This window comes from Bubalus kerabau, chromosome 7, assembly GCF_029407905.1.
Source record: "Bubalus kerabau isolate K-KA32 ecotype Philippines breed swamp buffalo chromosome 7, PCC_UOA_SB_1v2, whole genome shotgun sequence".
NCBI lineage: Eukaryota > Metazoa > Chordata > Mammalia > Artiodactyla > Bovidae > Bubalus > Bubalus kerabau.
In genome coordinates this window covers 26,513,439-26,539,303 of record NC_073630.1, presented here as the reverse complement: position 1 = coordinate 26,539,303, position 25,865 = coordinate 26,513,439, and the positions used below count along the sequence as shown (strand labels likewise).

Sequence of the window (25,865 nt, the reverse complement as noted above, 5' to 3'; positions counted from 1 at the left end):
GAAGAGTTCTATATGTTTTACAATAGGTCCTTAATTAGTTATCTATTTTATATATAGTAATGTGTCTATGTCAATACCAGTCTCCCAGTTTATACCTCCCTCCCCTCAACTCCTTCTTTCCCTGCTGGTAACCAGAAGTTTTTTTTCTACATCTGTGAATAAGTTTAATTCTATCATTTTGTAAATTAAGTTTACAATGTGTTTTGTAAATAAGTTTAATTCTATCATTTTTTAAATTCCATATATAAGGAATATCATATGATATTTTTTCTTGTCTGACACTCCACTCAGTATGACAGTCTCTACTGGTCCATCCATAATATGACAAAGGCATTATTTCATTTTTTCTGTGGCTGAGTAATATTCCATTGTATATATGTACCATATCTTTACCCATTCCTCTGGTGATGGATATTTAGGCTGCTTCTATGTCATCAGATTCAGTTTCTCTTGCAGGCTAGCATGACACTGTGGACTTCATCTTCTTCCATTTTTCTTTTGTAGAACACTCTTTTTTTTTCAGCATAGTTTTAAAAGTTAATTGTTTCTAACATAAATATTGCAGTTTATTAATAAGAAAACTGGGTATAAATTAAATGTCATCTAGCCATTGCTATCCTAGTAACTAATAGGCTGAATTCTTCTTTCTGGGCAGATATCCTAAGTCATTTATTAATCTGATGGGCTCCCAGGTGGCGCTTGTGGTAAAGAATCTGCCTGCCAATGCAGGGGACACAAGAGACATGAGTTTAATCCCTGGGTTGGGAAGATCCCCTGAAGGAGGAAATGGCAATCCACTCCAGTATTCTTGTTTGGAGAATCCCATGGACAGAGGAGCCTGGTGGCCTACAGTCTGTGGGTTTGCTAAGAGTCGAATATTACTGAGCACAGAGACATACACATACACACACACACACACACACACACACACATCCTCTAAAAAGAGGGGTTTCTGATTGTTCAAACGCGCGTGTGTGCGCACACACACACACACACACACACTTTCTAAAAAGAGGGGTTTCTGATTGTTCAAAGAGGTATTTGCCTGCTGTTTGCTTTTATTTCCTTCCTAATGGTACTTTCTGAAAACCTTTTGCAGTCTTTGATGGGGTTTATATGGTTCCCAGATTTTTTGAGCTGCACATTTAGAGAGCATCTCTGATTAGTTTTCCTACAGCTTGATATCATTGATATCACTTCCTTCTATGCTGATTCTAATTGTCTTTACTATGAGAGTAACTTTATTTATATGCTCCGAAGGAATTTTATTGTAGCCTCCTAAGTAATGATATGGATTACATTAAGAATTGACATTTATTGAACTGTATGCTATTTTTCAGGTTATGTGAGCTCTATATGTATCATCTAATTAATATTCACCAGAATTCTGTAAGACACATATAATTTTTGTACCCATTTTACATATGAGGAAAATGAGGTCACGTAGAGATTATGACCTGTTGATGGTCTCTATGTGATGAATTTAATCCAGACGTTAAACATATTCTCTTAATAGCTATATCCTTTCTCTGTTTTCAAAGAATACAGCAAAATTAATTTTTTCAGCTAAAAATTGTTATAAGTACTGAATGCAAATTTTATGCATCTAGATAATTTAATGTCAAAATCTTCAGAATTTTAACTCATTTTTGTCCATATTTTTTAAATTTTTTGTCACTACCTGATTTGTAAAATATATTTATATTTAAGTTTTTCTTTTCTTTGTCTTTACCTATGAATTGCTTCTTTCTAGAAGGGAAGCGAAAAGCAAAGGAGAAAAGGAAAGATATACTCATTTGAATGCAGACTTCCAAAGAATAGCCTTGGAAGGAAAGTTATGACCAACCTAGATAGCATATTAAGAAGCAGAGACATTACTTTGCCAACAAAGGTCCATCTAGTCAAGGCTGTGGTTTTTCCAGTGGTCATGTATGGATGTGAGAGTTGGACTGTGAAGAAAGCTGAGCACTGAAGAATTGATGCTTTTGAACTGTGGTGTTGGAGAAGACTCTTGAGAGTCTCTTGGACTTCAAGAAGATCCAACCAGTCCTTCCTTTAGGAGTCCTGGGTGATCACTGGAAGGACTGATGCTAAAGCTGAAACTCCAATACTTTGGCCACCTCATGTGAAGAGTTGACTCATTGGAAAAGTTCTGATTCTGGGAAGGATTGGGGGCAGGAGGAGAAGGGGACGACAGAGGATAAGATGGCTGGATGGCATCACCGACTCGATGAACATGAGTTTGAGTGAACTCCGGGAGTTGGTGATGGACAGGGAGGCCTGGCGTGCTGCAATTCATGGGGTCGCAAAGAATCGGACACGACTGAGCGACTGAACTGAACTGAACTGAAAGAATAACAAGGAGAGATAAGAAAGGCTTCCTCAGTGATTAATGCAAAGAAATAGAGGAAAACAATAGAATGGGAAAGACCAGAGATCTCTTCAAGAAACTTAGAGATACCAAGGGAACATTTCATGCAAAGATGGGCTCAATAAAGGACAGAAATGGTCGGGCCCTAACAGAATCATTAGATATTACGAAGAGGTGGCAAGAATACACAGAAGAACTATACAAAAAAGATCTTCATGACCCAGATAAACACGATGGTGTGATCACTCACCTAGAGCCAGACATCCTGGAATGTGAAGTCAAATGGGCCTTAGAAAGCATCACTATGAACAAAGCTAGTGGAGGTGATAGAATTCCAGTTGAGCTATTTCAAATCCTGAAAGATGATGCTGTGTGAAAATGCTGCCCTGAATATGTCAACAAATTTGGAAAACTCAGCAGTGGCCACAGGACTGGAAAAGGTCAGTTTTCATTCCAATCCCAAAGAAAGGCAATGCCAAAGAAAGCTCAAACTACTGCACAGTTGTACTCATCTCACATGCTAGTAAAGTGATGCTTAAAATTCTCTAAGTCAGGCTTCAGCAATACGTGAACCGTGAACTTCCAGATGCTCAAGCTGGTTTTAGAAAAGGCAGAGGAACCAGAGATCAAATTGCCAACATCCGCTGGATCATGGAAAAAGGAAGAGGTTCCAGAAAAACATCTATTTCTGCTTTATTGACTGTGCCAAAGCCTTTGACTGTGTGGATCACAATAAACTGTGGAAAATTCTGAAAGAGATGGGACTACTAGACCACCTGACCTGCCTCTTGAGAAACCTATATGCAGGTCAGGAAGCAACAGTTAGAACTGGGCATGGAACAACAGACTGGTTCCAAATAGGAAAAGGAGTACGTCAAGGCTGTATATTGTCACCCTGCTTATTTAACTTATATGCAGAGTACATCATGAGAAACGCTGGGCTGGAGGAAGCACAAGCTGGAATCAAGATTGCCGGGAGAAATATCCATAACCTCAGATATGCAGATGACACCACCCTTATGGCAGAAAGTGAAGAAGAACTAAAGAGACTCTTGATGAAAGTGAAAGAGGAGAGTGAAAAAGTTGGCTTAAAGTTCAACATCAGAAAACAAAGATCATGGCATCTGGTCCCATCACTTCATGGGAAATAGATGGGGAAACAGTGGCTGACTTTATTTTTCTGGGCTCCAAAATTGTAATTGCAGCCATGAAATCAAAAGACGCTTACTCCTTGGAAGGAAAGTTATGACCAACCTAGACAGCATATTAAAAAACAGAGACATTACTTTGCCAACAAAGGTCCATCTAGTCAAGGCAATGGTTTTTCCAGGGATCATGTATGGATGTGAGAGTTGGACTGTGAAGAAAGCTGAGTGCCGAAGAATTGATGCTTTTGAACTGTGTTGTTGGAGAAGACTCTTGAGAGCCCCTTGGACTGCAAGGAGATCCAACCAGTCCTTCCTAAAGGAGATCAGTCCTGGGTGTTCATTGGAAGGACGGATGTTAAAGCTGAAACTCAAATACTTTGGCCACCTGATGTGAAGACCTGACTCATTTGAAAAGACCCTGATGCTGGGAAAGATTGAGGGCAGGAGAAGGGTACGACAGAGGATGAGATGGCTGGATGGCATCACCAACTCAACGGACATGGGTTTGTGTGGACTCCAGGAGTTGGTGATGGACAGGGAGGCCTGGCGTGCCTCGGTTCATGGAGTCGCAGAGTCAGACACAACTGAGCGACTGAACTGAACTCAGTTCCTTACAGTGTACTGTGTTGCTGCTGCTGCTGCTAAGTCACTTCAGTTGTGTCTGACTCTGTGCGACCCCATAGATGGCAGCCCACCAGGCTCCCCTGTCCCTGGGATTCTCCAGGCAAGAACACTGGAGTGGGTTGCCATTTCCTTCTCCAATGCATTAAAGTGAAAAGTGAAAGTGAACTTGCTCAGTCGTCTCCAACTCTTCACGACCCCATGGACTGCAGCCCACCAGGCTCCTCCACCCATGGGATTTTCCAGGCAAGAGGACTGGAGTGGGTTTCCATTGCCTTCTATTACCAAACCTTCCCACCTTCCTTTTTTACCTGTTCTCTCCATGTAAATAGGTTTAAGTCTGAACTGAAGGCAGTGTTTATCACAGTAGTTCTCTCAAACAGTGTATATAGTACAGCACAGTTACCTAGGGAAACCATCAGAAAGCTCAAGTTTGTTGTCCTCTTCTTTAAATCTGATGAATTAGGATCTTTGAGGAGAAGGATCCAAGTATCAGTATGTTTTAGCTCTCTGGCTTCTGATGAACCATTTGCTTAAAAACTATAAATCTAAATTTTTCAAAAAACAAACAATTGGTCCCTCTTGCCACACAGCCTCATTTCCCATCACTTCTTGCCTTTTATTTCATGTTCCAGTAACTTAGAACCACCTGTCACTCCTCACAACACCGTGCTTTATTCATCTCTGGGGCATATCTCATTTTGTCTCCTTTGCCATGATTTTCTTCTCACTTCTTAAACTGGCTGGCTTACTCATCTGTTAAGACTTTGTTTTGACTTTGCTTTCTCTAGGAAACTTTCCCTCATCCTAGCCTTGTGCTCACTAAGGTGCCATTATACCTAGCTAAAGTGCTATTCCTTGCCCTGCTGTGTAGTCTTATCACTGCATTTACTCATTAACTGCTTGGTTTATGAATTTGTCTCCTCTGGAGTATAATTTCCTCAAATGTAGATGAATGAATAAAGATGCCATATTCTTCTTTATATTCTTCATAAATATTCATATTTATATTCTACATGCCTGGCATGTAATAGCCACTCAGTAAATACATGTTGGAGTGATTGTTGGATAATATTTTAAAGTAAAAAAATATATGTTGTGTTTTAAGTCCAGTAGTAACTCTTCTGTTTCTAGGAGCCCTGCATTTACTAAATTACTTAATTCTCTTTTGCTGAATAAGTTTTATTGTTGTTGTTTTTATTCTTTTTCCCCACTGCTTACTGTTTACTCTGGAAGCTGCATAGTTTTTTTTAGCAGGGATAATTATTAAGTTATTGCTGTTTTTACTGAAAGCAACTTGAAATTCTCTGGAGGAAAAATATAGTTTTTTTGTCATTTGGTTTTATTACTCTTCAACTCTTCTCAGATTCTCTTTAATCACGATTTATATATCTACCTTATTCTTAAGAAATCAGGACTGAACTCTTCATTTCACCAGTTTGTTTTATGTCACTGATCATTATTCTAATCCAGATTTTTCAAGTTTTGACTGATTCTCAGCTGCCCTTCTAATTATAAAACTGCTTTAATTCTTTACTCATAATTTTTTTATATTGTAGCTACTTTGTTTAACATCATCTTTACAAGACATACCATTAGATTTACCTTTGAAAAATACAGATGTGATTGTCATTTTTATGCTTAAAATCTTCCTGTGACTCTCTTCAATTATAGGATCTAATCCAACTCTTCTCTGTATTTAAACAGTGTGTCTAAACCGACTTTTCCAGCCTCATGTTCTTTTCCTCCTCTTTCATTGTCTTTCCTCCATGAATGCCTGCTCAGTCGTCAAAAAAAAACAGTTGAGATGTTACTTCTGCAAAGTGGTTTCATTTGTTATGTGCATGATTAACTGTACCCTCACTGTGTTCTCATATCGCCGCTTTCCACACATCTAGGTAGAACTTGGAGTGTTTTATTACTTTTTTTATGGTCTAAATTGAGTTTGTATTTTAGCCCAAGTAATAGGACTTGGCACATAGTAGGTAGTTTGAACATGCTTACTGAATGAAAAAAATTATATAAATATTTATATGACGTTTTCAATATATGTATATATGTTTTTTCATATATATGTATATATATTGTTCCAAATTATTTAAGTCTTGAAGCTGTTTCTACCTTTCCAGAGAAAGATATATTTAGTCCATATATAACTCCAGTTCTTTTAGCTTTATGTAGCTTTACATCAATGCTAGTTTTCTTCAATGAACTCTGGAGGTTATGGTCCCAAATCATCATCGTCATTCGTATCTCTTTAAATCTTCTCTCTCCTTTGTCCTTGACTGTTTTGCTTTAGAAGGAAAAACCTTGACCAATCTGAATCTTGGACCCTGTCCTTGGGGATGAGTGTGGGCCTTTGTCTGATTTGATTGTCTTGAAGAAAATAATTTTCTCTTTACTAAAATTCCATATTGTTGGTCCTGTAAATTTCATCTTTTAGATATTTTTTATTATTTGCAGGTCATTTTCTCTTTCTGTTTCTTTTTATTTAATCACTAATTTTCCTTATTATGTATCTGTTAATATTTTTTTATTATTTGTAAGTGAAATTTGGTTTGTTGTGCACAGAAATTTTGATGTTGTTGATCTTTTGGGCTAGTATGTCTGCTTGTTTTGGTCAGCAAATGATGTAGACAGCAAAGGCTATACAATGATTATAAATTTAGAGCAAAATATTGAATGTCTTACTATTAAAAGGAAAGCGGCACATTCTTCCTTGTGATGATGATGCTGATTTTTGGCTGCACTGCATAGCATGTGGGATCTTAGTTTCTCAGCCAGCAATCAAACCTGTGGCCCTTGCATAGGAAGCCTGTAGTCTTAACCACTGGGCTGCCAAGGAGTCCCCCTGAGTCTTTATTTTTAATCTCATTTATAGTAAGCACCATCACTTTAGTCATCTTTCCTTGAAGGGATTCTACTGCTTTTCCTGCCGTGGGGCATAGACATAGCTAGAAAGAACCCTGAATATTTTAACGTCCAGGGAGGTTCCATGGTTCAGTATTGTGTCCCCAGCATTAAAAAATGTCCTAAATGTGTTGGTATAAGAATAATTTTTTGAATCAATCAACAAATATGAATCAGTGTAAATTTTTACATAATGGCCAGTTCAGAGGAAATAAAAATATTTCTTTATAACTTGCCTTTTATCATACCTTCAAACATCCAAAGTAAATCCTGAGGAAAGCATATTGCAGCCCAGGTTATATTCTTCATTAACTAGAAGGATGTTCGTGAGGAAGGTGGCACTATTTGTAGCAATAAAATGCTATTATTATTGTTGTTGTGGTTACTATTGCAGCAATAGTAACAAGGGGCTTTGTTACTTCTTATCTCTCCTCTTTTGTATGTTATATATTATGCAAGAGTCTCCTAAGTCCATTTGTATATACCTTCCATTTCATGCCTAAAACAGCCATGCTAATAATTTTTCCAGGGTGAAAAATGGCAAAGCCTATTGACTTTCCTAGGTTTTGCTGGTTACTTGTCGAGATATTTTATTGGGGATATTTTTTAACTTACTCAGTTTTTAAAATTTACAGTACTGGCTTGAATATTTTTTCTTGCCTAACATTTCCGTTGATGGCTTTGCTTTGTTGTGGGAGTAGAAGTTTACTGTAGAAATAGGTTATCAGATTTAACAGATAAAAATATAGGATACCCACTCAAATCTAAATTTCAGACTTTAAATGTCTCATGCAATTCTTGGGACATATTTATACAAAAAATAATTTGCTGTTTATCTTAATTTCAGACTTAACTGGATTTTCTGTATTTTATCTGACAGCCATTTTTACAGAAGAATCCCTTTTCTCTCATCATCGTTTTCCCAGAATCCCCACTGAATGTTTCCCTTTGGTGTAGTTATAATGTTAAAGACCTTGTGTTGTTGTTCAGTTGCTAAGTTGTGCCCGACTCTTTGTGACCCCATGAACTGCATCATGCCAGGCTTCTCTGTCCTTCACTGTCTCCCTAAATTTGCTCAGACTCATGTCCATCGAGTCAGTGATGCCATCCAACCATCTCATCCTCTGTCACCTCCTTCTCCTCTTGCCCTCAGTCTTTCCCAGCATCAGGGTCTTTTCCCATGAATCAGCTCTTCAGATCAGGTGGCCAAAGTACTGGAGCTTCAGCATCAGTTTTTCCAATGAATATTCATTATTGATTTCCTTTAGAATTGACTGATGATTTGATCTCCTTGCTGTCAAAGGAACTCTCAAGAGTCTTCCCCAGTACAACAGTTCAAAAGCATCAATTCTTTGGTGATCAGCCTTCTTTATGGTCCAGCTCTCACACCTGTACATGACTACCAGAAAAACCAGAGCTTTGACTAGACAGACCTTTGTCGGCAAAGTGATATCTCTGCTTTTTAATATACTGTCTAGGTTTGTCACAGCTATTCTTCCAAGGAGTAAGCATCTTTTAATTTTGTGGCTGCAGTCACTGTCTGCATTGATTTTGGAGCCCAAGAAAATGACACTGTTTCCACATTTTACCCATCTGTTTGCCATGAAGTGAATAGGACTGGATGCCATATGTATATACGTAAGACATTATGTATAGCATGTTTATTATACACCATGCTTTCTTCAGAGGAGTAGCACTTAAGACTTTGCAGTGTCTTGTTTTTTTGCCTCGTTCCTTTTAAATTTAGATTTTCTTTAGAGAAACATCTCACTTATAAGACCTTACCTTTTTCAGTTTTTAGCTTACTTAAACAAGGGCTATGGAGAAGAGAGTAGTTTAGTCTTAAAGATGATAATGCCAGCTTTCATCAAACATCAACATTCATGCAAGGAATGAAAACAAATTCCACACTGAGTCTGAGTACAAAGCAAAATGACCACTTTCATAATCACTGTGTACCCAGTATCTGATTATAGACAGAAGTAGTTTAAAAGATAAATAGCTAGACAGATCTTTTTATCATATATGTCCCAGAATATTTCACAAAGCCATCGCCAAAATAAATTTGATAATGTGTATCCCTAAGATCCACTTGGGGAGCATGTGTATGTGAGTATGTGTATGCATGTGTGTGTGTGTTTCATCTATTAATTATCTCCCTTAGGGATCTGCTAATCATTTATTTCTTCAATTTTCAAAAAATTAATTTGGTTTTAACTCCCTTCTCTACTACCTTTTTCTGGATCCACTTTAATCTGATTTCTTTGATGAAATTTTTTAAAAAATCAGACTTAAGAAGTTTGAGGGGAGTAATGCCTATGCTTTCATCTGGGAAGTAAGAAAGACGTGGTGGGCGGCATACTTGTGGAGAGAGTAGGCTGGTCCGCACTGTGTTTGAAGGCTCTGGCCTCACAGAACCTTCTCTGATGGTGAGAGGAGCTGCTGTCCGTGACTTGCTGCGCTTCCGTACCTGCACAGAAGCTCAGTCTTGGTGTCATGTGGCTTCCTCTCACCACTCTGAGCTCAGCCTTTCATACCTGTCTGAGCCTCTACAGTGTTTACCACCTCACTTAAAGGAAAATTCTTCCTTATGATCCTCGATCTGTGGGTCAAATTTGTTTCTCTTTTCTTCAGTAACGGTGAAGGGTAGTGGAATGCCTTTTACATATAGCAGAGGAGTATTTACATTTGTATACTATCGTTTGATTTTTTTTTTAATTTTATTTTATTTTTAAACTTTACATAATTGTATTAGTTTTGCCAAATATCAAAATGAATCCGCCACAGGTATACATGTGTTCCCCATCCTGAACCCTCCTCCCTCCTCCCCCCATTCCATCCCTCTGGGTCGTCCCAGTGCACTGGCCCCAAGCATCCAGTATCGTGCATCGAACCTGGACTGGCAACTCGTTTCATACATGATATTTTACATGTTTCAATGCCATTCTCCCAAATCTTCCCACCCTCTCCCTGTCCCACAGAGTCCATAAGACTATTCTATACATCAGTGTCTCTTTTGCTGTCTCGTTTGATTTTTTTTTCAAGTTCTGAAGAGTGCAATGCTGTGGAACACTCTAACTTTGCCTGAAGGAATGTACAAGACTCTCATTTGTCCTAATTTATATTCATGCAGGTTCTTTTTTAGGGTGTCTTAATCACATTCCTACAGTGCTGTAGCATTCTACATTAGAAGATCCCTTGTCTCCTTTTGAGGTGGGATTAGAGGGGCAAGAGAGAGAGAGAGTGTGTGTGTTATCAAGTGAGATCTGGAGACTCTAACTATTGGCTGGGATCATACACTTAAATATAAAGTGTTTGAGAGTTGGTTTTATTTTTGGTAATTGCTCCTTTTTTATCCTGTCTAACAGTTAATATTCTCTTTTCCTCTGCAGCACAAATGTGCAGGTATGTGATAGCCCTTTCCATTGCTCTCAAGAGGAAGCAAGATCATTAGTTGAATCGGTAAGCAACAGATGTCCAAAGCATCCTTTATTCTAGTGAATGTCATGGGGAAGTCTAACAGAAATTCTGAAAAATCTATCAGTGAAATGTATCATATCTTTTGGGGAGGATAACATTAAAAACTAACATTAAAATTATTTTGTATCCAAGGAATTTAGATTTCAAACTTGTTACTGTTGTTCTGTTTTCTGAAGTACATTAACCATGTAACTAATTTCATATGATACTATTTTTCACCAGTTTATTATTGTTTAAATCCATTAGCGCTCCTCTGCACTAACCTGTCCTCACAAGTTATCCACTCAGTGTCTAAATTGTGACTGGCTGCTGGCATGGGTGCATTTTGTCTCAAGGAAAAAAAAAAAGTTTCTTTTCCTTTTTTTTTTCCCATTTAGTTTGGTTACCTCACCAACTTTCCTTCTCTAAGGAGAATATCTTCAGATTTTTACAGGTCTTAGTGATAATGCTGCCTGAGGCAACTGAATTTATTAGTAAAGTAATACTTGACTTGGAGATCACTAAATAAGAAAATTCAAATTCAGATAATCAAGTAATATTGCTGTGTAAAGCGTGTTCAGGAGTGATCTTAGGCTAGAAATCCCATCTATAAATTAAAGGTTTCTGGGGTTTTTTCCTTAAACTAATTATCAGATAGAAGACTAGTGAGTTTAGCTCTTTACTTCAGGACCAACAAAAATGTTTACTCACAATGGCTGCTTTGAATTGTTTTTCACTAATTAATCAGCTGTTTAATTATTGCCTGCTATGTGGTTAGATTCTAGGTACTGGAGATGCAGTATTACAGAGAAGATACAAAAACCTGTCCTCGTATAGCTAACAGTCTAGTTGCAGTGATGGATAATAAATACTCAAGTGAAATATAAAGTGTTTCTGAATGTGATAAATGCAGTGATGAAAAATGAGCCAGGGAAGAGGGGATACAGTGCCTGGAGTCGGGAGTGGGGCGGGCACTGTAACGACTGGGAAGCAGTGGGGGATAGCCGCATGAACCGAGAACTGACCTGAATCTAGATTTGTAGATGGTAAAGGACTATGCCATGTGACTGTCTGAACAAAGAGCATTCCACACTGCAGACCGAAGGCCATGAGGCAAGTAGGTGCTTGATGTGTTCAAAAAATACCCAAGAAATGACAGTGACTTGGTGGAGTAGGGGAGTCTAAGGAAGAAAGGAGGAGCTGAGATCAAAAATGTTTGGATCTGGGGTGAAAATGGAGGCAAATTATTATGAAAGACCTTGTGAAAAACACCCTGTAAAGATTATTTTAAGAAATTCATTTCTTATTCTGAATAAGATGGAACCATTGAAAGGTTTTAAGCAAAGGTATGATGTAATGATCAGAGAAGGCAATGGCACCCCACTCCAGTACTCTTGCCTGGAAAATCCCATGGATGGAGGAGCCTGGTGGGCTGCAGTCCATGGGGTCGCTAAGAGTCCGACACAACTGAGCGACTTCACTTTCACTTTTCACTTTCATGCATTGGAGAAGGAAATGGCAACCCACTCCAGTGTTCTTGCCTGGAGAATCTCAGGAACGGCAGAGCCTGGTGGGCTGCCATCTATGGGGTCGCACAGAGTCGGACACGAGTAAAATGACGCAGCAGCAGCATGATGTAATGATATGATCTGACTTAGATTTTAACAAGATCACTCTGGCTATGTTGGCAAGAATGGGCTCCAGGGAGGCAAGGAAGGTACAGGGGAGCCCTGATAATCATGCACGCTATGATGTCAGTTTATTTTCTCCAAGTTTTCAGTTTTGTACCTGTGTCGATTACATTCTGAACTTAGTTCTCATTTATTATTCTTTAAGAAAAAAATAGAGGAAAACAAGTTAATAACTTTTTATCTTTATTCGTGTTCAATTCAGTTCAGTCGCTCAGTCGTGTCCGACTCTTTGCGACCCCATGAATCACATTACGCCAGGCCTCCCTGTCCATCACCAACTCCCAGAGTTCACTCAGACTCACGTCCATCGAGTCAGTGATGCCATCCAGCCATCTCATCCTTTGTCGTCCCCTTCTCCTCCTGCCGCCAATCCCTCCCAGCATCAGAGTCTTTTCCAATGAGTCAACTCTTCGCATGAGGTGGCCAAAGTACTGGAGTTTCAGCTTTAGCATCATTCCTTCCAAAGAAATCCCAGGGCTGATCTCCTTCAGAATGGACTGGTTGGATCTCCTTGCAGTCCAAGGGACTCTCAAGAGTCTTCTCCAACACCACAGTTCAAAACCATCAATTCTTCGGCGCTCAACCTTCTTCACAGTCCAACTCTCACATCCATACATGACCACTGGAAAAACCATAGCCTTGACTAGATGGACCTTTGCTGGCAAAGTAATGTCTCTGCTTTTCAATATGCTATCTAGGTTGGTCATAACTTTCCTTCCAAGGAGTAAGCGTCTTTTAATTTCATGGCTGCAGTCACCATCTGCAGTGATTTTGGAGCCCCAAAAAATAAAGTCTGACACTGTTTCCACTGTTTCCCCATCTATTTCCCATGAAGTGATGGGACCGGATGCCATGATCTTAGTTTTCTGAATGTTGAGCTTTAAGCCAACTTTTTCACTCTCCACTTTCACTTTCATCAAGAGGCGTTTTAGTTCCTCTTCACTTTCTGGCATAAGGGTGGTGTCATCTGCATATCTGAGGTTATTGATATCTCTCCCGGCAATCTGTGCTTTCTCCAGCCCAGCGTTTCTCATGATGTACTCTGCATATAAGTTAAATAAGCAGGGTGACAATATACAGCCTTGACGTACTCCTTTTCCTCTTTGGAACCAGTCTGTTGTTCCCTGTCCAGTTCTAACTGTTGCTTCCTGACCTGCATACAGATTTCTCAAGAGGCAGGTCAGGTGGTCTGGTATTCCCATCTCTTTCAGGATTTTCCAAAGTTTATTGTGATCCACACAGTCAAAGGCTTTGGCATAGTCAATAAGACAGAAATAGATGTTTTTCTGGAACTTTCTTGCTTTTTCGATGATCCAGCGGATGTTGGCAATATGATCTCTGGTTCCTCTGCCTTTTCTAAAACCCGCTTGCACATCAGGAAGTTCATAGTTCATGTATTGCTGAAGCCTGGCTTGGAGAATTTTGAGCGTTACTTTACTAGCGTGTGAGATGAGTGCAATTGTGCGGTAGTTTGAACATTCTTTGGCATTGCCTTTCTTTGGGATTGGAATATTCATGTAGTCTCCCATTAATCTCAGATTAAGACCATTCCACTTTATGGGACTTCACTGGTGGTCCAGTGGCTAAAACTCCACACTCCCAGCGCAGGAGACCGGAGTTCGATCCCTGGTCAGGAAACTAGATCCCACATGCAGCCAAAAAAAAAAAAAAAAAAAAGACTATTCGTTTTTAGTTTTGAATTTATAAATGATAGGTATAACAGACTTTTGTTTTAAAGTTAGCTTCAAGATGAAAGTTTCTGTCTTACATCTTTAAAAAAAAAAAATTCCTAACATTTTAGTAGGAAAAGTTCTCTTAAAATAATTGGAGAACATGGATATGATCTAGGTAGTTAGATATGGGGGATAAGATTAGAATTCAGAAACATTAACATCCGGATTTAATTATATGGTTTGGTAGCTTTGCTCTGTTTCATAATGATGAAGAAGGTGCTATGCTGATTTTTCACTGAGAAAGCTGTAGTAGAAAATAAAAATGCAGAGAAAGCAGTCCTTCATCAGCTCTAGTGGAAATTACTGTATATGGGATTTCACCACTAAAAATTTGTAAGTCAAAGAAGTGCTCTTTTAGCAGCCTCATTAGTGATTTTGGAGCTCAGATTAGGTAACACTTAGTCAAGAGGATTTTATCAGCTTGTAATAATGAAATTTTTTATAGTCAGAGCATTTTGACTTGGCATTTTATTTCTTCCCTGGTATCTCAGCTGGTAAAGAATCCGCCTGCAATGCAGGAGACCCCAGTTTGATTCCTGGGTTGGAAAGATCCCTGGAAAAGGGATAAGGTACCCACTCCAGTATTCTTGGGCTTCCATGGTGGCTCAGCTGGTAAAGAATCCAGCTCAGCTGGTAAAGAATTGGCCTTCAGTGCAGGAGATCAGAGTTCGATCCCTGGGCTGGGAAGATCCCCTGGAGAAGGGAACGGCTACCCACTCCTGTATTCTGGCCTGGAGAATTCCATGGACTGTATAGTCCATGGGGTCGTAAAGAGTCAGACATGACTGAGCAACTTTCACTTTATATCTTCAAAACCACACTGAGATATTTGAATCAGCATTGCTTAGGTATAGATTCCCATATCTCTCTATTGCTATATACTGAATGTTGCACTGACTTCAAAGTAATGTCGACTTTTGTTTGTCCTTTGCTTGCTCAGAATAAATTAAGACATCACAGTCATCCATCAAATTTGATCATATTCACACCACATCAATCCTGGGCCTATGTGGAAACAAACTATAACCCCAAGGTTTATTAGTGGGCTTAGAATAAGCGAACTCATTCTTACAAGCTAATCAACTTAGGTAATATTATCTTAAGATAGATGTGAAGATGTTAAATGAGTCTGAAGTAATGGTTAAAACGAAGCCAGGTAGCAGTAAGTTTTCACTTTCTAGAGGTATCTGTATTTGTGCTCAGTCATGTCTATTGATTAGGTGAGATTTTAGGATAAAGTAATTGCTTTGATGATCAGATACTCTTAAAGCACCAAAAGAAAAGAAACGGACTAAGCTTTTGAGTGATTAATAGAACCGTTACAGAAAGCATATACTTTTGAACATGTATCGATCAAAACACAGTTAAGTGCAGTAGCATTGAGACCCCCCCAAAATCATTAAGTAGTCACCCAAAAATATGTACAGATCAAGTAGGAAAAATAGTGTTACCATAACCTAGAAAAATAAAGGCCGACAACCTGATGACTCTAATTTGGAAGCATCTTAGAAACAAAACAGAAAATGCCTACAGAAGTAATTTGTCATACTTAAATTAGAGATCTTAAGGAAGATAGTTGATCTGAGGACGATAAGGAGAGTTGAAGTAGTCAGGAAGGTTAGTGAATTTTGTTTAAAAATATAGATGCTTGAATTATATACAGTCATGCAAGGCATGGCTGTGTCCAAAACAAGGTTTTTTACCTAGACCTGAACACACTCAGGATCCACAGAGACAGATTGTTACTCTGTGTGTCCAGGTTCCTGTGTGTGACCACTGGCTACCAACTGAACCACCCAATTATATTTTTTGGGGATAGTGTCATTTTTTTTTAATAGCTAAAAGTGTAGAACTCTTTCCCAATTTTTAAATACTATGTGACTAGAAATTGGAGCTTTATTTCAGGGAACAAGGTTCAGAGCCTTTATAGGGAAGAAAGAATGTGTCTTTGTGTATGCGTGTGCACACATGAGTGTGCATTTGTGCATACACATGCAGTTTTCCTTTCAGATCTAATATTAATATTGAATGACAGTTGATTTGATGACTGGGAACTAAGATGCTACTTTTAGGGTCCTTTACTATATTTAAAGTATTTGGGAAATATGTTGAGAAGATAGGAACAGTATTTATCAGCTTTGTCTAATAGACATATAGAATTAAAGAATACATTGTTTTTTTAGTACATGTGGACACTTCCAGAAATTAAGTATACATTAGCCACAAAGAGAGTTGGAAAAAAAATGCCAAGGAGTTGAGGTAATGCAAACACGTTCTCTGTCAGTAGTATAACAAAGTTACCAATCAGTTAAAAAATATTAAAAGAAAAAATCCCAAATCCTTGTTGTTTGGAAACTAAAAACACTACTATATGTCATGCCAAAAAAGTGAATTGTAACAAATTATAAAATACTTAAAATGAATAATGAAATCACTCTGTGTCAAAACTTGCATAATGCTGCAAAAACAGTTTTTGAGAGGAATTAAATATAGAGCAGAAATGAAGAAAGAAAGTTGAGAGGCTAAATGTTCAACTCAACAATTTCTGTTTTTTTCCTGTCTTTTCACATTATAGGAAAGAAAATTATATAGGGTAGAGCAAATATTTAATGAAATAGAAAACAAGGAGATATGGAAAGGATCTGTTAAAACAGCAGCTGGGTTTTCTTCATATAGAGCTGACAACATGGACAAACTTAATTCCCTGGTGGCTTAGTCGGTCAGGAGTCCGCCTGCAGTGCAGAAGACCCGGGTTCAATCCCTGGATGGGGAAGAGCCCCTGGAGAAGGAGATGGCAACCCACTTCAGTATTCTTACCTGGAGAATCTCATGGACAGAGGAGCCTGGGGGGCTACAGGCCACTGAGTCACAAGAGGTGAACACAACTTAGCGACTAAACCACCATTACAGGAAGGACCGTGAAAGAAAGAAGACATAAATAACAATATCCAAAATTAAAACGAAGACATTACAGACATAGGAGGTTTATAGGTGATCAAAAAGGAATACTCTATACCTTTCTAAACATAGATGAATTGCCAGTCTTGTTTAAAATATAAATAACTATGTTAAATCAAGAACAAACAGACAACCCAAATAGACTTATCAGCAGTTCAAGAGAATACTTAGTTATGAAAATGGCAGTATCTCCCATGTTAATTAAAGAAGTCAATCTGTTTTTATAAGAATTCCAATAGGATTTTCATTGAACTTGGTAAGATAATCCTAAAGTTTATATGGAATATTAAAGGGCCAGGGATAACCTAAAGAAGACTGATAAATTTAAACAAAGTTTTTTAATCTGTAAACAATTAAAGATACCACAGAATAAGTTTAAAGATATGCCACTGATTGGGAGATCTTTGCATGAAGTGATAAAAGGATTAACAGTTTATTCAAATCAACAGGAGGAAAATAACCCAGTAGGGGGGAAAATGGGCAAGCAGTATAAATGGGCAACTCACGAGAGAGGGTATTTATGTTACCAGAAAACATGTGAAAATTTGCTGTATTTCTGCAGTGATCAGTGAAATCAAACTTGAGACACAGTGCAATTTCATGGTTATCAGATTGGCCAGCATTTATTAAGTGTTTTTAAACATGTGGAAAGGAGACCTCTCTTACTAGTTGATGTGCTTGCGGGAGTATAAATTAGTATAACTACCTTGAAAAGCAGTTAAGTAATTTCTAGTATGGTTGAAGGTGCTTATAACCCACTACTCTGAAGTTACCTTTCTAGATATACAATCTATAGAGACACTAATACCTGTCTTTTTATAATCAGACATGGGCAAGTTGGAAACTGAACAAATGCCTGTCAATAGAAAACTGGGTAGACAAACTGTAGTATACTTATACAGTGGAATACTATACCATAGGTAAAATATGTGAATTAAAACTATATAACTCTACATGGATAAAATCTGAAAGTGCAGGTTTGGGTGAAAAAAATGTTTGCAACATTGTGTGTATTGTTGAAATAAATTTTAAAACACTCCAAGTAGCCACCATAGATTTTTAGTGAATATAAACAGACATGTTTTTCACATTTTTGAAACATAAATAAGAACAATAAACACTGATTTCAGCCAGTGTTTCTCCTAGTGGTTAGAAGTTACTTCTGAGAAGGAATAAAAATAAATAAGGTTTTTAGTTTTGATGAATAGGGAGAAAGAGACTTCAGTTATAAAGTTTCTGAAATAACCAAATGTTAACTCTAAAAAAAAAATTCCAGAGAATAGATATTTGTTACAATGGTCTTTACCTTTTCTGTGTTTTTGTAGTATTTCATAATTAACAGTATTTGAATACCCAGAAAAAAAAAATAAAATTAATGAAACCAAAACTTTATTCTTTGTGAAGACAAAATTGATAAAACTTTAGCCAGAATGATCAGGAAAGAAAAGAGAAGACAAATCTTTAATGTCAGGAATGAGACAAGTGACATCACTACTGATTTGGGAGATAATAGAACGATAGAGAAATATTGTGAAAAACTTTGCATCAGTTAATTTCAGAATTTGGATGAAACTGGACAGATTCCTTGAAATACATAAAATACCAAAGTTCACGGAAGAAGAGGTAGGTACAAACAAATTAAATCTGCACTTAAAATATCTTTCTATAAACACAACTCTGGGCCTTGACTCCTACTACTTTTATTCAGCGTTTACCAAAGGTTCTAGCCAGTACAGTAAGGCATTAAAAAGAAGGAAAGTCATACAGGTTGTAAAGGGAGATGCATGAATGTCTATATTGAATATTCAATAAAATGAACCTAAAAGCTATTATAATAAGTGGTTTTAGCAAGGTTGCAGGATACAGGCTCAGTATACAGTAAACAGTTGTGTTTTTATGTATTAGCAACAAAAATTAGAAACTAAAAATAAATACATTATTTATAATGGCTTCAAAAATGTGAAACACTTCAGAATAAATCTGGAAAAAAAAATATGTGAAGATCCTGAACCCTGAAAACTATCACATATAGCCCATAGATGTAGAACTAAATAAATGGGAAAATATTTCATGTTCATGATTTGGAAGACTCAATATTGTTATGATGTCAATTCGCTAATTGATCTGCAGGTTTAATGCAGTATCAATCAGATTTCAATACACTTTTTTTGTAGAAATCAGCAAACCCATGTATGTAAATACTAAGGACCTAGAATTAGACTCAATAACTTTGTGGAGAACAAGGTTAGAATACTAATTCTACCTGACTTACAGTCATTTTACACAACTACAGTAATGAAAAGAGTGTAGTAATGGTGTAAAACTAGAGAAGAGATCAGTGAAAACAAATCCACAGATAGACCTACATATATGTAGACAACTGGTTTTTGAAGTAATAATCTTTTCAACAAATAGTTCGTGAACAGTTGATTATTCCATATGGGGGAAAAAAACACTTTAATCCATACCTTGCACTATGTATTATAATTCTCTAAAGTGTATCCTAGGACAAAATTTAAAATGGAAAACTAAACCAATTTTGACCTTGGGTTAGTTAGGCAAGATTTCTTAGATATAACACTAACTTCAGTTCAGTTCAGTTCAGTTCAGTTCAGTTGCTCAGTTGTGTCCGACTCTTTGCAACCCCATGAATCGCAGCACGCCAGGCCTCCCTGTCCATCACCAACTCCCAGAGTCCACCCAAACCCATGTCCATTGAGTCGGTGATGCCGTCCACCTATTTCACCCTCTGTCATGCCCTTCTCCTGCCCTCAGTCTTTCCCAGCGTCAGGGTCTTTTCAAATGAGTCAGTTCTTTGCATGAGGTGGCCAAAGTGTTGAAGTTTCAGCTTCAGCATCAGTCCTTCCAGTGAATATTCAGGGTTGATTTCCTTTAGAATGGACTGGTTGGATCTCCTTGCACTCCAAGTACAATCTGTTTTGTTTAAATGTTGAGTTGAACTTCATCAAAATTAATTTTTTTTCTGTAAATGACACTCTTAGGAGAATGAAAATAAGCTATGTGCTGCAAGAAAATGTTTGAAAATTGTATGCCTGATAAAGGGACTTGTATCTAGAACTTAAAGAATCCTCATAATTGAATAATAAGAAAACAAAACATCACCCTCCCACCACAAAAACTGCAAAACATACGAATGGCTACTTTGCCAAAGAAGGTATGCTGAAAACAGGAGATGATGCTCAACTTTACCAGTCATTAGGAGGATGTGTATCTGCAAATTGAAAACCAAACTGGAGCTCCCACACCCTGCTTGTTGGAATGCAAAATGGTAAAACTACTTTGGGAAACAGTTTGGCATTTTCTTAGAAAGTTAAACATATACCTACCATATGATCTAGCCACTTAACTCTTAATTAGATATTTCCCCAATAGAAATGGAAGCCTTTGTTCATACAGAGACTTATTTATGGTGGCTTTATTTGTAATAGACAAAAATTGGAAACAAACCATATTTCTATCAATAGAAATAAATTGTGGTATATTTGTATGAGGAAATACTCAGCCATAAAAAGAAATGAATTATTGATACATGCTATGACATGGCTGAATTAAAGAAAAATTATATGGAATAGAAAAAGGCAGATATACATGTATTATACCATTTATAATTTTAGAATATGCAGACACTATACTGACACAGAACAGGTGATTGGTTGGAGGGATTACAATCACTTACAGGGATGGAAGGAACTTGGGATTGATAGTGACTATGATTATTATCTTAATAGTGTTAATGGTTTCATGAGTATGTGTGTGTGTGTACATATCAAAACTTATCAAACCGTACACTATAAATGTGTGCAGTTTATCCCATGTCAGTTTTGGTTCAGCAAAACTTCAAGGAAAAAAAAAATCGTTTTCTGAAATCAGACTGTCTGCATCCAAATCCCAACTCTTATTCACAGTTGGAAGCAAATTGCTTAAATTATTTATGCCTTGGTTTCCTTATTTATAAAATAAGGAACTAATAATAGTATTTTCCTTGTACTGAGGGCTATTGTGGAGAACTGAATTAGGTAGTCCAGGTAAAATGGAGAGCAGCTAGAAAGTATTAGTTAAATATTGGGGTTTATTGTCCCTATTGTATTAATAATTAATTTGACCACAGAGAGAAGCCCCTTCTTGAATATTTTTTTGAGTATTCCAGCCTCTTGACTACTTCCAGTGATGAAGAGAGCTCTTCATGAGGTATCCCGTTCCATTAATGCATGAGCAGTGAGTCAACCTAGTTTACATTATTGTATGAAAAGTAGTCCTTTTTCAGAGACTTAGCAGAAAAGATTAGGAGAAAGAGTGAGTTAGTGTCCACAACATAATAACTCAGTGTAGTACTTAACCATTTATCCTGTCTGGGAATTTCTTGCCCTAAAATTCTCCCACACATTTCTTTCTGTTCAAGTACTTTCCTTGTATTTTGCTCTCTCTGGAAATGGACACCCTCTGGGCAGCATGCAAAGTTGGGAGAAGTTTGAATTAGGTTATGTGGTAAGAACTGAGTATGTGCTGGTTATAGTTATTTTATTGGAAGAAAAAAAAAACAAAACAAAGTTTGAACTTTGTGAGATTCTGCACACAATCTCAGTGCACATAGGACTGAGAGAGAGAACCAGACCCATTGCGGTGGAATCCTAGCCTAGCCTCAGACCCTACACAGCCCGGTAGCCGCAGAGATTTAAAGCTGTTAGAAGCTGCAATTCAGACCAAGGAGAATAAGTAACCACACTCCTGCTTAGCTGCAGGGACCCAGTCCTGTGACACTGTGGACCTTTAGATCACAGCAGTGATGGAAAACTTCCCAAAAGGGGAAAGACGTCTAAAACTGGGAGAATAGAACGCCTCCCAGTGAAGTCTTGGCTGTCTCAGTCTGACTTGTTTTCACCTTCGCCTGACCAGACTTCCACTGCAAGCAGTCTCCGGAGTGCAAATCTGGAGCACAGCAAGCTAGATGACAATGCTGATGGTGCATGGAGGCATGGAGAGGAGCCTTGAAGGAAAAAAGTGAGGGGAAATTTCAAGTTTAATTAAAAGTATTATTCTGACTACCTTGGGTAGATCTTATTTATTCAGTAAATCAGTACGTCCACAGTGCTGTGTGAAATTTTGGATGGTCATTTTATATTTGATGTCAAGACTTCTTAGCTGAATTGTAAAGAGCAGTGCATTCAGGAGACCAGGGCCTTAGAAGGAGTTCCAGTGGCATTTAACGCCATCAATATATACTCTAGCTGTCGCTCATCACTAAAGTTTACCAGCAGTCTTATAAATTGCATGTTTGTATTTACATACTAAATCAAAGATGAATCCAGATGAAGGACTTTATAAATCCATCATCAACAGTGTCTCATGTGAGTCTGAGTCTTTTTTAAAAAAAAATTCACATCAAAGCCATATTTAGGTTTTTCTAGAGGTCCACAACAAAGATGATCGATAGACCAGGTAGTTTAGAAGTGTGTATTTTGGGGTTCTGTGCCCTAATAGGAAATTACCAGTGAGTGAATATTGTTAAATAGTTTCAAATATGAGAAGTAATAACCAGCAGAATGATGTTGCAGTTCATTAGAGTTGTTGGATAGGACTTTTAGCTGCATGCTTCTCAGATGATTTCCTTTGGGCATGCCCTTCATCTCTGCTTAGAGCTACTGAGGACGGCAGCCACAGTTTCCTTGCACATCTCAGAACAAGATACCATCCTTGGAGTCTGGTTGTTGAAATCAAGCCAACTCAGAACTAAGTTCTGAAGTCAGTCTGACTGGGAGGTTCTCTTATCTGGACTGCTTGGACTGCCACTGCAGGAGACCGTCCCTCTGTGGGCACTCACTTTACATCTCTGTCAAAGAGGACTGTGTTTCCCTTTAGAGGGGAGACTTTCTGTGGGTGTGATTTTTCTAATGAGGTCACACTACAATATTCATGCCATACAGATCTCTCTAATTTGTGATTCTGAAAATAAGCATCTTTGTGGCAATTCACTATTAAAAAAACTTTAAATAAGGCGTTTTCTTGATAAATCCAGATCTGATTCTAGTCACCTTATATCTCCTCCTTCGTTTTCCTTTTTTGCTTAAAAGCTTCACTGCATTACCACTCAAAGAAAGGTGAAAGTAAAATAGAATTTTAGCCAATTGTATATGTTCATGAAAGGAAGAGAACGTTTATTAAACTTAGACAAACTTAAAATACTCTTACATTATGTTTATGGATAACTAAGAACTGGTCATGTTTTATTGACTCATAAATCAGAAAAGAAATTGTGAAAACAAAGTGAATATACTTCCAGTTACCAAATAGGTGACTCATGGGATGAAGTGTACAGCAAGGGGAATATGGTCAGTATCATTGTAATATCTTTGTGTGATAAAAAATGGTAACTAGATTAATCGTGGTGACTACTTTGTAATGTATAGAAATACCAAATCACTATATTGTGTGCCAGGAAGTAACATAGTGTGGTAGGTCATTCATACACTCATAGAAAAAGAGACCAGATTTGTGGTTGCCAGAGGTGGAAAGTGAGAGGAGGAAGAATTAAATGAAGGCAGCAAAAGGTACAAACCTCCAGTTAGAAGTACTAGAGATGTAATGTAGAGCATGATAAATATAGTTAGTAGTGCTATATGCTATGTGTGAAAGTTGTTAAGAGGGTAACTCCTGGAACTCCCCTGGGAGTTCAGTGGTTAGGACTTCTTCCATTGCAGGGCGTATGGGTTTGATCCCTGGTTGAGGGGCTAAGATCCCACATGCCTCATGGCCAAAGGGAACAAAACCATAAAATAGAAGCAATATTGTAATAAATTCAATAAAGACTGTAAAAATGGTCTGTATAAAAAAATATTTAACAAAAGTAAATCCTGAGAAAAAATTATTTAATTTTGTATCTATATGATAATGATGGATGTTCACTAAACACATTGTGGTAATCATTTCATGATGTAAATTAAATCATTATGCTGTACTCCTTAAACTTACACGATGCTGCATGTCAGTTATATCTCAATAAAACTGTAAGAAGAAAAACATGAATATAGAGTAATTGCTTTATGAACCATGGAAACATAATGCCTGGAGAGAATACCCAAGATAATGTAATTCAACTGAAACCCTACTGCACTTGAATGAAAAATCAGAAACTTTTTTCTCTTTAATTTTGAATCCTTATAATAAAGTAAAAGAATATCAATTCTCATATCATGTGGTAAAGCAAGATTTTATGTTGGTTGAGTGTATCATGTTTGTTTATTAATTTGAACAAATGTAACCTACAGGTGAAAATGCTTTCACAGGGATCCAGTGGGATTATCTGAAGGAGTAAAAAGCAGTTGTATTAAAGTTATATTAATTTAACATAAAGTTTATACATGAATAGGGACAGAGGCCAGAGTAAGCCTTCTTTGGTTGATTAAAAGAGTAATATTTCGGTAATGAAAACACTAGATTTGTTTGAGAGAAATTAAAGAAATGATTATTCGTGAGAAATATTTTTGGAGCAGGAAAGGAGAGGAGATCGCATGTTTAGAATGGGTGTATATTGTGGCTCAGTTGGTAAAGAATCTGCCTGCAATGCGGGAGACCTGGGTTCAATCCCTGGGTTGGGAAGGTCCCCTGGAGAAGGGAAAAGCTACCCAATCCCGTGTTCTGGCCTGGAGAATTCCATGGACTGTATAGTCCATGGGGTCGCAAAGAGTTGGACACGACTAAGCACCTTTCAGTCACTCACTTATAAAGCAATTCATTTTCCTGGAGAATTTATCTTCAATGAGTAGAGGGTGCCCACATTCATCTCCGATAGAGAAATTAGGAGAAGGAAGTAACTGAAAATCCTCCCTTTATTAATTACAAGGAAAATGTGATGGTGACTCCTGGGAGTGAGGGTTGGGATTAGGTCACTTTACACTGTAGCTCTGTGCGTTTTTTTTTGTTCTTCCATTTTCTGTAAGTGTTATGTTTAAGAATCAATTTAATGTTGGTCTGTCTTTTGGCATATATTAATATTATTATAGAAAAATGTGAAAAAACTTTATTCCCAGACTTTCATCGTTATTGTCTCTGAGTGTTATGGTTCATTTTCTTTTACAAAATGGGGCTTTATACATTTTGAATATATTCTACCAACCAAGAAATTTATTTTAAGAGTAAATAAATAAAAAGTTATTAGAATTATTTTTTAAATGTAATGATAAATGTTTTAGTTAGAATAGTTTGTTCATTTCTTTTCTGTAATGCTTTTTAGGTTGAATACTCAGGTGTGTGGTACATGATTCCTTTGGTACATTTGCCACTGACCTCATATATCAGCCTCTTTCCCCCCGAGGCTGAGCAGATTGAGAGAATTAGAACTTGATGATTAAATTTGAAATCTGAAAAGTGTGTTATAAAATCAGAGTGGTGGTTATTCCTCAGGGAGAAGAGCCTATGATTGGGGAAGTGCCTGGCATGTTCCATTTCTTGACTCGGGTGATGGTTACACAGATTTTATTCTAATATTTTGCAGCTTTCTGCATTCTTTTCTGTGAGTAATAGATCTCCCAATAAGGTTTGAGGAAAAAACCTTTAAAAATATATTCATAATTAGGAAAAAATCTTATATCTCAGAAAAACTTTTCTTTCAATCTTGTCTACCACAGATTATATATATTCTAAGAATCTTGGCACGGTCATCAAAGTAGAAAAATTAATTTAAATACTCTAGGAGACAGCTAAATAGTGTGTGTGCTTCTTTGCACCTGTGCATGCATGTCTATGAACGTGTGTGTCGGATTTTTATTCTAAAGCCCCAGCCAAGGAAGCAACTGAAAGAAAATGTCTCTTCATATTCTCAGTAGTCCCCATGGGTTAATGAGAGAAAATATTTTTAAGAATGCTTTTTATCTTATTTGACTCTTAAGCCTATGGTTTGTTTATTTAAAAGAATAGGCAATAATAATAAAAAGGTAAAGAGGAGTATTCACTTTTTTTA

The 25,865-nt window shown here is 37.4% G+C and overlaps 1 protein-coding gene across 3 annotated transcripts in view; it reads left to right on the top strand.

Moving 5' to 3' along the window:
* PPA2 (inorganic pyrophosphatase 2) overlaps positions 1 to 25,865 on the top strand; it is a 217,184-nt gene that overhangs the window by 189,689 nt on the left and 1,630 nt on the right. For all 3 annotated transcript variants that reach the window (XM_055587874.1, XM_055587872.1, XM_055587873.1), the window contains one exon: positions 10,443 to 10,512. In XM_055587874.1, coding sequence (XP_055443849.1) covers positions 10,443 to 10,512 — 70 coding nt within the window. The remainder of the gene's footprint in view (positions 1 to 10,442; positions 10,513 to 25,865) is intronic.